This window comes from Cyphomyrmex costatus, unplaced genomic scaffold (genome assembly GCF_001594065.2).
Source record: "Cyphomyrmex costatus isolate MS0001 unplaced genomic scaffold, Ccosl1.0 scaffold18, whole genome shotgun sequence".
Taxonomy (NCBI): Eukaryota; Metazoa; Arthropoda; class Insecta; order Hymenoptera; family Formicidae; genus Cyphomyrmex; species Cyphomyrmex costatus.
In genome coordinates, this window is record NW_017275824.1 from 1,303,289 (window position 1) to 1,315,970 (window position 12,682).

Consider the following 12,682-nt stretch of genomic DNA (forward strand, 5'->3'; position numbering starts at 1 on the left):
TGATAAAATTTATTAGGTAAGTATGTTTACATTAGCTCCTAAACATAGACTCTTGTGTGCTTGAAGATTTTCAATTTTAAAATATTTCACGATACAGTGGCTCCATAACGCTTCAAGTTGAAATATTAATAGGAACAAGTAAGGATGAGCATAATCACCCATGATCGTAGCATAAGCCATGTCAAAGTTACCGTATTAATTAATATCACATTAGCATTATTACACGCATTTGTATTACATTTTTTCTCAATTTCACATTTTTCACCATAATTGCATGTATAACTGGGAAGAATGCAAGTACGTTCAATGATTTCAGTGTCGTTACTGTAATCTAGAAAAAAACATCATTTATTAGTAGGCATTATTCTGTTGCTATGCCGAAGAAATACTCGTAACGTATAAAATATCGAAATATAGAATACTTACAATGTTTAATTGTTGCACAACTCCATTTTTCTTCTGCATATGTATTTTGTTGAATGTAAGAAAAAATGCTTCTTCGTAGTCTGTTATGACGTACCATAACTAAAAAAGTAAGAACTTAGTGAATATTGTAAACAATGTTTCCTAAAATTTGTGACAAATGAATTTGAAACAAAATATAAAAAAGACAATAATTATACTACAATATAGAAATACATATATTATATAATTTAAAGGAATAGAAATTATAATAAGGAATAAATTAAATTTATTAATTAAATTTTTACAAATATTAATTACATTTAATTACATTGTATTATTATATTGTACTATCATTGAAACTAACGAAGTGTTCAAAATTATTGCTGTTCAAAGTCCTATCTTTTGAAATACAATGTAATTGAAATTTAATAAGACACATACATATATATTAAACTTTGAAAATATTTCTTGTATTCTAAATATTTTCTTCTAATTTTTAATATTAGTGAATAATTATATTTTTCCTATATAAGTATATTTAAATGTTTTAAAATTAACAATGCGAATATATTTAATCCCCAATTCCACACTGGTGCGAATTAGCACTAGCAAAAATACCCACAAAATTTTTTCATAGAAAAGATATTTTTAACTTATTATTATGTATGCGTTATGCAAAAGTGTGTGTTGCGGCTTTTACGTTCAAAGACATAAAAGCCAAATTTGCGCCAATGTGAAAGTTACAATTGTGTGGTCGGGGTGTAAAATTTAAGAATTAATTTAAAAAAATATTAATTTTATAAGACAGACAGAGAAAGAAAGAGAAAGAGTAAAAGAAAAAACGCATTTATTTTCAACATAATAATCGATGTACCGGCCGACGGAGTCTGGGTGGTTATCGATGTATTGGTCGATGGAGTCGTAGTAGTTGTCGATGTACTGGTCGATGTATTGGTCGATGGAGTCGTAGTAGTTGTCGATGTACTGGTCGATGTATTGGTCGATGGAGTCGTAGTAGTTGTCGATGTACTGGTCGATGTACTGGTCGACGGGGTTGGAGTAGTCGTCGATGTACTGGTCGACGGAGTCGGAGTAGTTGTCGATGTACTGGTCGATGGAGTCGGAGTAGTCGTCGATGTACTGGTCGATGGAGTCGAAGTAGTCGTCGATGTGCTGGTTGACGGAGTCGGAGTAGTCGTCGATGTGCTGGTTGACGGGGTCGAAGTAGTCGTCGATGTGCTGGTCGACGGGGTTGAAGTAGTCGTCGATGTACTGGTCGATGGAGTCGGAGTAATCGTCGATGTGCTGGTCGACGGGGTTGGAGTAGTTGTCGATGTACTGCTCGATGAAGTCGAAGTAGTCGTCGATGTACTGGTCGACGGGGTTGGAGTAGTCGTCGATGTGCTGGTCGACGGAGTCAGAGTAGTCGTCGATGTACTGGTCGACGGGGTTGAAGTAGTCGTCGATGTGCTGGTTGACGTAGTCGGAGTAGTCGTCGATGTGCTGGTCGACGGGGTTGTAGTAGTCGTCGATGTACTGGTCGATGGAGTCGGAGTAGTCGTCGATGTGCTGGTCGACGGGGTTGGAGTAGTCGATGTGCTGGTCGACGGGGTTGAAATAGTCGTCGATGTACTGGTCGATGGAGTAGGAGTAGTCGTCGATGTGCTGGTCGACGAGGTTGAAGTAATCGTCGATGCACTGGTCAACGGAGTCGGAGTAGTACTCGATGTACTGGTCGATGGAGTCGGAGTAGTCGTCGATGCACTGGTCGACGGAGTTGAAGTAGTCGTTGATGTACTAATTGATGGAATTGGAGTAATTGTCGATGTACTGGTCGACAGAGTAGTGGTCGATGTCATGATGGTCGTCGTTGGGATAATCGTCGTTGTAGTGGGTTGCGATGGTGGTGATTCGCATTCTATAATTATTGCATCTGACAGTGGTCCTTCTGTACAGTCCTTGTTTTCTTGCGAATTGCATTGATAACATTTCAATGCATTTCCTTTAAGAAGAATGAATAAATTAATGAAAATACTTTTATATCAATTTTACAGTTTTTATTGACTCTTTAACTATTATCTTTAAATACTTAAGTACAAATATTCAATACAATAAAATATGTAATAATTGATAGCGTTTATTGTCAAAGGAGGGAGTGTAAAAATGGCCAAAATTGGCCCTGAATAGACATCTTTAAAACCTATGCAGTTGTCATTTATAAAGTCCGTAGATTCATTGAAAAATACTTATTTATCCAAGAAAACTTGGGAAACCTTCCAAGAATAATAAAATAGGTCGTTTAAATTAATGCTCTGCAAAGAAACTCATTTTGTTTCTAATAAACGATGATAGATTTCAAAGTTAATGGTTTATTTACATCTAATACATGTTGGATCATGAAATACTATAAGAATACACTACCAGGTAAATCTACACACACACATATATATATATATATATGTACATATATAAGTGATAAATATATGATATCTACATATATACGCCCAGCTTATCTTTTATGATAAAAATATAAGCATAATTGATCTTTTGCATATTATTATGCAAATATTGGACTGTTGATGTCAAATCTTTTATACAAATGATACGTGTCATTAGAATTAAGAAAATAATAAGGATAATATCACATAGGGTTTTATCCAAATTACGCCATTGTCGGTTATACCCTCTCTATGGCAGAGATATTTTACGAACACGCGTAAATTTTTCTAATTAATTTTTCTACCTTTGGGAAAAGAACCGAAAAAATCCGCGAAAAAATTCGGTTTCTTCCGGTCCATTAAATCTATATACATATACCATGTATATAGGGATAAATATGATGTAGAGGAAGGTTGTCTCTATCACATTACATTTTAATTATAATCATTAGTTGTTCAAACGTCTAATGACGAAATTTTATAAAACTGACAACAAGCTGCGATCTCCTGTAATTTGTATTCATTAAAACAAGTTGTTTCTTTGATCTTATTCACGCTCACTTGCTTTGTCTAGATCCGACTTCACATGACGCAAGAGAAATCCAATTACGCTTACTGGCATTTTTAATTTAAAACTAGAAAAGCGCACATTTTTTTATTTAAGTATTTAAAATTTTTTGTTAATTATAACATAATATGTTAATAGAATTAAATAAATTATCGAAAATTTATTTCATACCTGAGTATAGAATAGTGAATGCAACTATTAGAGTGGTGATTGCAAAAGGGCGACCTTGCTTTGCCATTTTTGATGTGTTGTCAGATACGTCAAACCAATAACTGTCGTGATACTTCGAGAAATCCGGATATACCTTCCAACGTTATCATCGATTTTCACTACACTGACACTGACTGTGATAAACTTGGATTATCGTAAGCATCAACCTCCCTCAATGCTATCATTTCCGTCTCAATTAAGATGTAAAAAGATGAATTATCTATAAATTTTAACAAAGATAGTTAATAAAAATAATTTTCTTGTAGACATATAGTATTAGCTTTGCAGTAATATATAAAATATATTAATGATTATGTAATTGATTTTTTATTATGAATAATTGTTATAAGTAATTATAAGTTAAGTCAGATTTGATTTATTTTGACCATATCACAATTTAATGTTGATATTTTTTAAACAAACGTGATTTTAAATTTCTTTAATCATATATTATATACATATCAGAATTTTTTAAAAATTACAAACCTATTTTGTTGTAGCTTTAAAAGATTTCTGTTAATAGAATTGATTGATATAAAAAAATGAAAATACTATATTAGTAGAAATTTGTATGACGTAATTATTCATATTTCTTTTTAATATCTATATTTAATGATCAATCACTACTTTTAACAAATTTATCAGGATTATTAGAATTTTCAGAATTAGTATTGAAAACTATATTATATCTTTTAGCATTAAAGATATAATTATTCTTATAAAATGTATTTAAAATAAAAATTATCATATACTTTTACTTATCTACTTTGACAATTCTTTGTCAATAATTAAAGAATATTTAATAAATTTTATCATTGCACTTATAAATAAATATTGTGATGTTAAATTCGTAGATACATTCTTAGCAACCGTTTTCATGGACGGCTAAGCGTGACGTCGCTCGACTAGCGCAGAGGAACATTTTAAGTTCAGTTACGAATTATAGTTAACATTGCAAAGAGTACACTTTACCGTAACATCCATATTTTTTGTTTATTCAAGCGAAAATACTACAAGACCGTTAGGTCAGCTCAAGTAATGCTATATGTTATTTTCATCGCCTTTTGATACCGTAATTATAATAGAAATCATACAATATACTAATCAAACAACTAGCAAGATATAATTGATATATCATTGGTCGTAAGGTATGCAATTTTAAATTTGCTGTATCTTGATATAAACATAATAAAAAATAACAAATTAAATTTCTGATTTTTAATTAAATAAATTTCTATACGAAGAGAGAAAACGATGGAATTTTCTTTCAATTTCCACTCCAATTTTCTCTCACGTACTGTATAAGCTTTTCAAAAATAAAACTCAAAGAAAAATCATTTAAAAGTATTATTACGCGAGCTATGAACGCTTGATTTATCTCTTTGTCCTCCACGGATATTTCTTTACGCTATTGTGGAATCTTTTCCATTTAAGATCTTTCAATTTCAGTTATATGTCTATGTCTATTAATCCATTAAAAGTATGTACATTCAATTTTTCTTAACGGAAGGATTGATTTTTGTGATAGTCCAAATAATTTTTGAGAAAATTCTTTTAAGTATAAATCTATCATTATTTTTATTAGTCATTAATTTATAAATAGTTGAATAAATAGAATATAAGAGGAAATGTAAATAAGATTTATCGAATTTGAAGTGACTGACAGAAAACTGATTTATACAAATTATCGTTTATCGTTTATCGTTGAGACGGAGACGTTGATATCAATTGATGTCGCCAATAATTATTTATATAATGTTGCAACGTGACCGATACTATATTTTCTTTGGAAATATTAGTCTTTTGCACAAGTATAAGACTGTGATATTAAATTTACGTATTTTTTAATTTTAACGATGTAATTACAACGTTTAAACATTTTATTTTAGATTTTGTTGTATAATTTTGTAAATGTGCGCACCTATTACGGTACTATGACTATTATGTATATTAATTTTGATTGTTCGAAGCTTCGAAATTTGTAGTTGCTTAAATATTTACTAATATTATAAATTGCACATGACAGCTTGACCAACATCAAACACCGAAGTATCAACGCTTCGAAGATTCGAAGCTCCGAATTTCCGAATATTCGAAGCTTTTAAGTTCAAAGATTTTAATGTCAAAGCTTCGAAGTTTGAATGTCGAAGACTTCGAAGCAAATCACCAGCCCTATATTGTAGCTACATCAACTGATATTTTGGAGATTTTGGATTTTTGTATAAATTCTAGCACCAAATATCAGAATTAATAAAATTTCCAAATTATCTCAAACGCGAGGAACGATAAAACCAGAGAACTATTATGTCGTGAAAAGGAAGAACCCTGTGAGTGTTCGTTAGAGCATAAAGGTATTTGCTTCTCACTCTTAAGTAGTGGAATAACAATGATACTCACGGATGCTTGCGCAGCCTTGTCACATCCAATTACTCGGCATCAACGTGTTTCGCTTCAAGTTTTTTCAAATTTTGCATCCCCTCCTTCCTTATAAAATCGGCTGTTTTTGATCAAACACTAGAGAGAGAATGTGGAATAGTAATTTCTTTTCCTCTCCTTTTTGCCCTTCTTTTTCTTCTTCCGCTGCATATGATCGTTGTTTCCTTGAAACATAAACGAATATCGTTTACAAGTTTCATATATTATGAAATTTTTTAGTTATTCAAAATTGATTCTTTTGTAGAAAAAGTATGAAATTAAAGATGCAATGTGTATCGTGAACTGTATAACTTTTTACATATTAAACTTAAAACTACAAATTTTGTTAGTAATCCTAGGTAGTAATATGATGTAAATTTTTTATTCTTACTTTTTTTTATTGTTCCACAAGTTTTCACGGAAGTAAAAACTTGTGGAACAATATCAATCGATAAGTAACATTATGTACGGACGACAATATGTAACATTTAAACCATATAAAATTGTATCAGCAAGATAAGAATATATCTGATTGGTATTAACGGTGGATTTATACAACTATCAGTTTCATCCCTATGTTGCAATGATACGAAATACAGTTGATACGTCGAACAAATTTATAACATTGACGCGTCAAGAAAATGTTCCATGCACACGAGAAGTCCCGGCATTTCTGTGTTTCACTAATTATACTTTCTTCGATAGATCAAAGTCGTTTAGATTTATTAGACACGGTGAAAGCGTGGGGCATTGTCAATACATTAAAATTAATCGACGTTCCCAAGCTATTTTCTTTTTTCATTATACGTTGCATTCTGTCTGATCTCTTTATCATTGTTAGCATGAAAATCCGGTTCCAATATCGCGGAGCGATTTACTGAAAGTTAAGACAAGATATAGCTCTTGAAGCAAATGCAAACTTTCTTATCAATTCCTTGAAAATGAAATTCTTTTAGTACTCATGTGATAATCACCTAAAGCTTTATATCGACTTTACCATTTCAATTGAGAAGTTCTTTGTGTGCACGAAGAGTTCAATGAAAGACGGTTAGAAACATATGTAAGCAAAAGAAGGTAATTGACGAATATTAAAATCTTTCTAGAACCAACATACAAATGAATAAACACAAACAATAAGAAGGGAGCCTATAACGGTCAAAGCTAAGTCACATTGCTTATTATAATTATGTGTGAATTTTATATACTGCGTATGTAGTCTCCCCCAAAATTATCTTTTTAACCCAATTTGAAATGTAGGATATTTTTTATTCAAATAAATTGTTTTTTTTTTTTGTTAAGTTTACATTTTACTTGTAATATAACTTAGCTAAGGTTTACTCTTTTATAATATTTCTAAATTATTTAATAGTTATAAAAAAATATTGTATTTTCGTGCACATTATGTAGTGAATAATAAGCGATTCATAAAAATTTAATATTTTGATTGATATTTTGAAAACAAAAATTTTTCTTACTTTTCTATTTTTATTATAATTACATATAATAAATAGCCTTATATATGCTACAAAATTTTTTAATGTATACACGCCAAGATTTTACGGGCAATTCATATGATTTATTATTTATTTGCAAAATCAAAATCAAATAAATTTATTTTTATAATAATTTATCAACTATGTTAAAGAATTATAAAAAATTTGTTTGTCGCGTATAAAATACTATATTAAATAAGGTGACATCTACAATAATTTACTCTATAATATCAAAAAGAATTAAACATAATTCTTATTATTAGTTATTTATTTTTCTGCCAAAGCAAAATTGATCGAACATTGATTGGTCTAATAAAGTTTATTAAAAATGAATAAGAATTGTAACTTTATTATCGAGGAAATTGAAGATAAGAGTTTATTGTACTAGATTAACGTTGTCTCTCTTCCATGATATTTTCTATAAAAATTTCCGTGTATAAAACATTTATAATATAAAATACACACTATAAACATTTCATTTTTTTACATGAATATATTAATATGGCTTATAAATTAGTATACTGATGGTTTATAGTACTTATCTTGCAACGCAATAACAAAATAAAATGTTTGTAATATATGTATACATGTATATGTATATTCAACATTATATATACTCGTATGCACACTATATATCTTCACACTATTATGTTTTTCCAAATTCCATTGTTCAATTTCAATAATATTTATTAATAAATCTAATATTGGGATTGGTGTCACTTAAGACGATTTGTAAACACATATACAACTAGATGAAATTGGTAATGCTCTCTAAAATCATTTATAGTTGCGGCATACGTGGGCCGCGGCGAAGAACCATTCTAATATCAGAATCACTACAAAGGTATAATTATCATTTATCACTAATGCATAACGGACATGCCACGATTTATGGTTTGACGATGATAGTATGGTACCAGACGTGATCTTATGACGCATAAATGAAAATATTTTTTTAAACCACCGCAAAACTGCACGTTGGTTTATTGAATAAGACAGGAGGATTCGAGCGATCGGTGTTATTTCTATCGCTAAAGGATAATGCCATTAACGTTGAAAAATTTCAACGTTACATCTGTCTAAACGACGCGTTGTACATCTGCAATATTAATTCTCTCTCAATAAGTAAAATGCAACATACATCGTGATATTGCATGGGTTCGCAGAAATGTGAATTTGCAATAAGTTTACGTACAACGAATACGAGGAAAAATACATATAATGTGAATAAATAGAGAATCAAATATTTCGAATGTCTTTTCTCTTTTTACTAAAATCTGTAAAGAAACGCTTCATGCTAATTTAAATTTCACGAGGAGAATCAAAGAAGAGTTACTACTTGTCTGTAACCAAATGCGCTCTGTTCGATCTTATACATATTAAAAATCCACTTAGCATGCTATATTTGTATCGTAAAGAATTTTACAGTGTCTACAGATAAATGTGATATATTAGGTGCTTGAATTAATTCTGGCTGTTTTTTTGCTAAAAAAAACTTGTGCTTATTTTATCAAAAAAGTACCTGATATTTTATTCACAATATTATCCATCGATAAGCTTTTCCCACTTTCCCAAAATTTTTTTTAGACTTACAACGCAAACCAACGAACTACTGCAGCACTATTATGAGGTAAATTAACAATTTTTTGATGCTCATTGCATCTTGAATCTATCCTGGATTTAATATTTAACTAATATATACGTAGTCCCCCCAAATTGCGCGCCGAACGATCATCGGTCTTGAAACGCAACTCTAATAATCTGAAAAAACTAAATCTAGAAATAATTATTCTTATTACGAAAAATATTACCTCGGCCGGGAGTCAAACCTTTTGTTTTACGCGCAAGTGTTCCATCAATTAGAGTTAGATTATCGAGGCTATACAGGGTGGACCACTTAAATCGATCATCTTGAAAATTTCGTTTATTTTTGATAATACGAAAAAATGTTTCAAATGAAAATGGAACAGTGTCGAGAGGAACACGTCTTAGTCACGTTGCTTTTTTCTAAGTGGAGGCTCTAAAAAGATATGAAGGTCACCTCCACTTTTTTAAATGGAATTATGTAATTTTTTTTAGATAACATAATTCCTCTAATTATTTTGTATATAAAAGTATTAAGGTAGAGATACCAAAAAACCAATAGTTTACGAGATATTTTATACTTTATTCTGCCAAAACATTTATTTAAGGAAATGCTCAAAATGATGCCCTCGGACTTCAATACATTTTTGGAGACGATATTTAATTGATTCTCTTGCCCTCTCTGTCATTTCTGAATTTATACTTGCACATGCAGCCAAAATACACAGTTTTATGTTCTCCTGCGTAGTTGGTACATTGTTGTAAACAATGTTTTCTAATGTTCCTTATACAAAAAAGTCCAGAGGATTTAAATCAGGAGAACGTGCAGGACCAATTGATGTGTCCTCTACCTATCCAGCCTAAAAATAGATGAATAAGGTTTCAGTATTAATTTTAAATGAAAAAAGCGATTGTATATACAGCTTTCGTTCAGTTCGTAGTTTTCTATGTGTAAAAATCATTAAACTCACAGAAACTAAAAAAAAAAAATAGTAACCTTCCGAAAGTATAGAGATTGCAGGCTTTAAAACTCTTTTTTTAAATTCAGTTTCGTTTATTTTTACACATTAGAAAATTACGAACTGAATGATCTGAAAAATCTTTATCTCACTTTGTGTGTGTGTGTGTGTGTGTGTGTGTGAGGTTGTTACGTGCCTAAAAAAAATTTTCAACTTTTTCATGTAAAAGCTTGAAGTTTTCCGTACAAAACCGCTTTTTAAAAATGTTTCTACAATTTTTTATTACTAAACTATCGTGGATTAAGTAAAGCGTAAGCATTTTGACTTTAATTGCTCATAACTCCGTTAAAAATCATACCGTAATTTTAAAACAAGATTCTTAAAGCTAAAACTTTGCTTTATTTGATAGTGTCGTTGACAAAATTTTTTAAGAAACATGTAAACATGATGCAAGTGATTTAAAATATCATATTCTTTATTTCTTAGATAAATGTCTAATATCTGTTTGGCCAAGGCTGTATATTGTTTTTTATAATAAACAAATGAAGAAAGCTATATTCGATCAAGACAGATTTTTTTTTAGTATTTAATAATATTTTTGTACGAATTTTACAATTTCCAGTTTAAACAAACTGCGTGTTATTTGTTGGTTTCGAAATACAGTTCTAAACTGAAAAGAGCTACGTAATATCACAAATTAAATGAGCAAGCAATCAATGTTTTTACACAATATGTTTTTTAATATCAATATCAAATATAAAATTGCTTTTTAACTTAATTTGTGATATTACGCACTCTAGCTTCAATTTAGGACTGTGTTTCAAGATCGACAAATATAATGTTAAATGAGGAAGAGAGAAGTGCAACAAAAGGAAAACTGAATTTTTATTTTTATAAAATTGATTAACATATTGTTATTATATAATATGTTACAGGTACTAATGTAATATTAATAACTTACGATCTGGGAGGATCTGGATCTTTTAGATCTTATTCCAGATTCTGCAGCCGTCAAAGCCATAGTTACAGCAACCATTACAACAAAAAATAATAAGTTAAGCTTCATTTTTCAGTTTTACAAAACTTTTGTATTTTGCGTGTTTTGTTTACTATTTTAATAAATAAAATCAAAAATTCTGTATTTATACATATTCTGAAAACTGATAATGTGAGATTGCAATAAAAACTGATATACGTGCTGCACGAATTTAACGCATATAACATTTTGAATACTATTCGTATGACATAATAACAGAATAAATACTTAAAAATTACATGTGCGTGCGTGCGTGTGTAAATATAACTTTTAAACTCTTGGGTTATACGTGACTTATTTTATTACTATAAATATCACAGCTTGTAATGTAAAATTGCATGATAAAGCAAGTTTGAGATTAATAAAATGTCAAAAAAATTAATTTTACTTCTACTCTATTACTCTCTATCAAATGTTTAAGGTGGTTATGCCCCAACTATGCGAGTCAACTACAGACTCAAACATAACTATAAATTTAAATCAATATAAGTAAGAATGTGGACAATGCTGTAAAAGATATTAAGAGTATTCTCATAGTTTCATTAATTATAAGTAATGTTTTTTGTGGTGTTTTATTTTTTTTTATAAAGTTACGATTTCTATATCACTACAGATTGCAACGAAGTAACGGTATTGAGTCATACAAGATAATGCACGTGCCACACGACACAAACATATTAAATTTTTAAAACATTTTTTACTGATATGGGCAACAAAGTTAGAATAGTTGTAAAGTTCTCTTGCATATTTTAATATTAATAGACATCATACGTAAAAATTTATATGCACGTGCCACACGACGAGCATATTAAATTTTTAAAACATTTTTTACTGATATGGGCAACAAAGTTAGAATAGTTGTAAAGTTCTCTTGCATATTTTAATATTAACAGATATCATACGTAAAAATTTATATGCACGTGCCACACGACGAGCATATTAAATTTTGAAAACATTTTCTACTGATATGGGCAACAAAGTTAGAATAGTTGTAAAGTTCTCTTGCATATTTTAATATTAACAGATATCATACGTAAAAATCCATATAATAATATTTAACAGTAAAATTAAATGTTGACTTATTTTCTGTACATACTTGTTAAATATTAATTATTATTCTGATTTTTTTATAATATCTTTTGTTAAGTCATATTAAATTTTTATGTACAGAAATACTAATTATTTGTTTAAATTATATTATATCTTTGATTTTAAATACAAATTTTTCTACAGAAATTACTGTTTAATAACATTGGCGACATGAAGGCATTACAAAGCGCAATTTTTAACAAAAATGCAATTTCTTTATGCCATTGAAGCACATTAAATCATTTTTTATATTTCTGATATACTTTATTATGTCGATAGTAAGGTATAACTTTTTCTATAAATTGCTTGTCAACTAAGGAAAGACAATTCAGAAGCTACATAACACGTAACAGTTTCAAGCAAAAAAATCCAGGATGAAGACTGTAATTTTCTTATTCGGGCTTGCGCTCGTTGTCGCAATTATCATCCCGACTAATGGAGGACCTATTGCTGTTGCCGAAGCAAATGCCAAGGCTAATCCCGAA

The 12,682-nt window shown here is 29.8% G+C and overlaps 1 protein-coding gene across 2 annotated transcripts; it reads right to left on the minus strand.

Moving 5' to 3' along the window:
• Positions 1-1,093: 1,093 nt before the first annotated feature.
• Positions 1,094-3,650, minus strand: LOC108772166 (mucin-2). 2 transcript variants are annotated; one of them, XM_018537655.1, is made up of 3 exons: positions 3,583-3,650; positions 1,354-2,407; positions 1,094-1,308 (listed from the first exon to the last, which is right to left on the minus strand). In XM_018537655.1, exons 1-3 carry the CDS (start codon positions 3,647-3,649, stop codon positions 1,203-1,205), a joined length of 1,227 nt encoding a protein of 408 aa, XP_018393157.1. In that variant the 5' UTR covers position 3,650; the 3' UTR covers positions 1,094-1,202. The 2 variants fall into 2 exon arrangements, with proteins under 2 accessions (XP_018393157.1, XP_018393156.1); XM_018537654.1 differs by having other exon boundaries at positions 1,094-2,407.
• Positions 3,651-12,682: the final 9,032 nt, after the last annotated feature.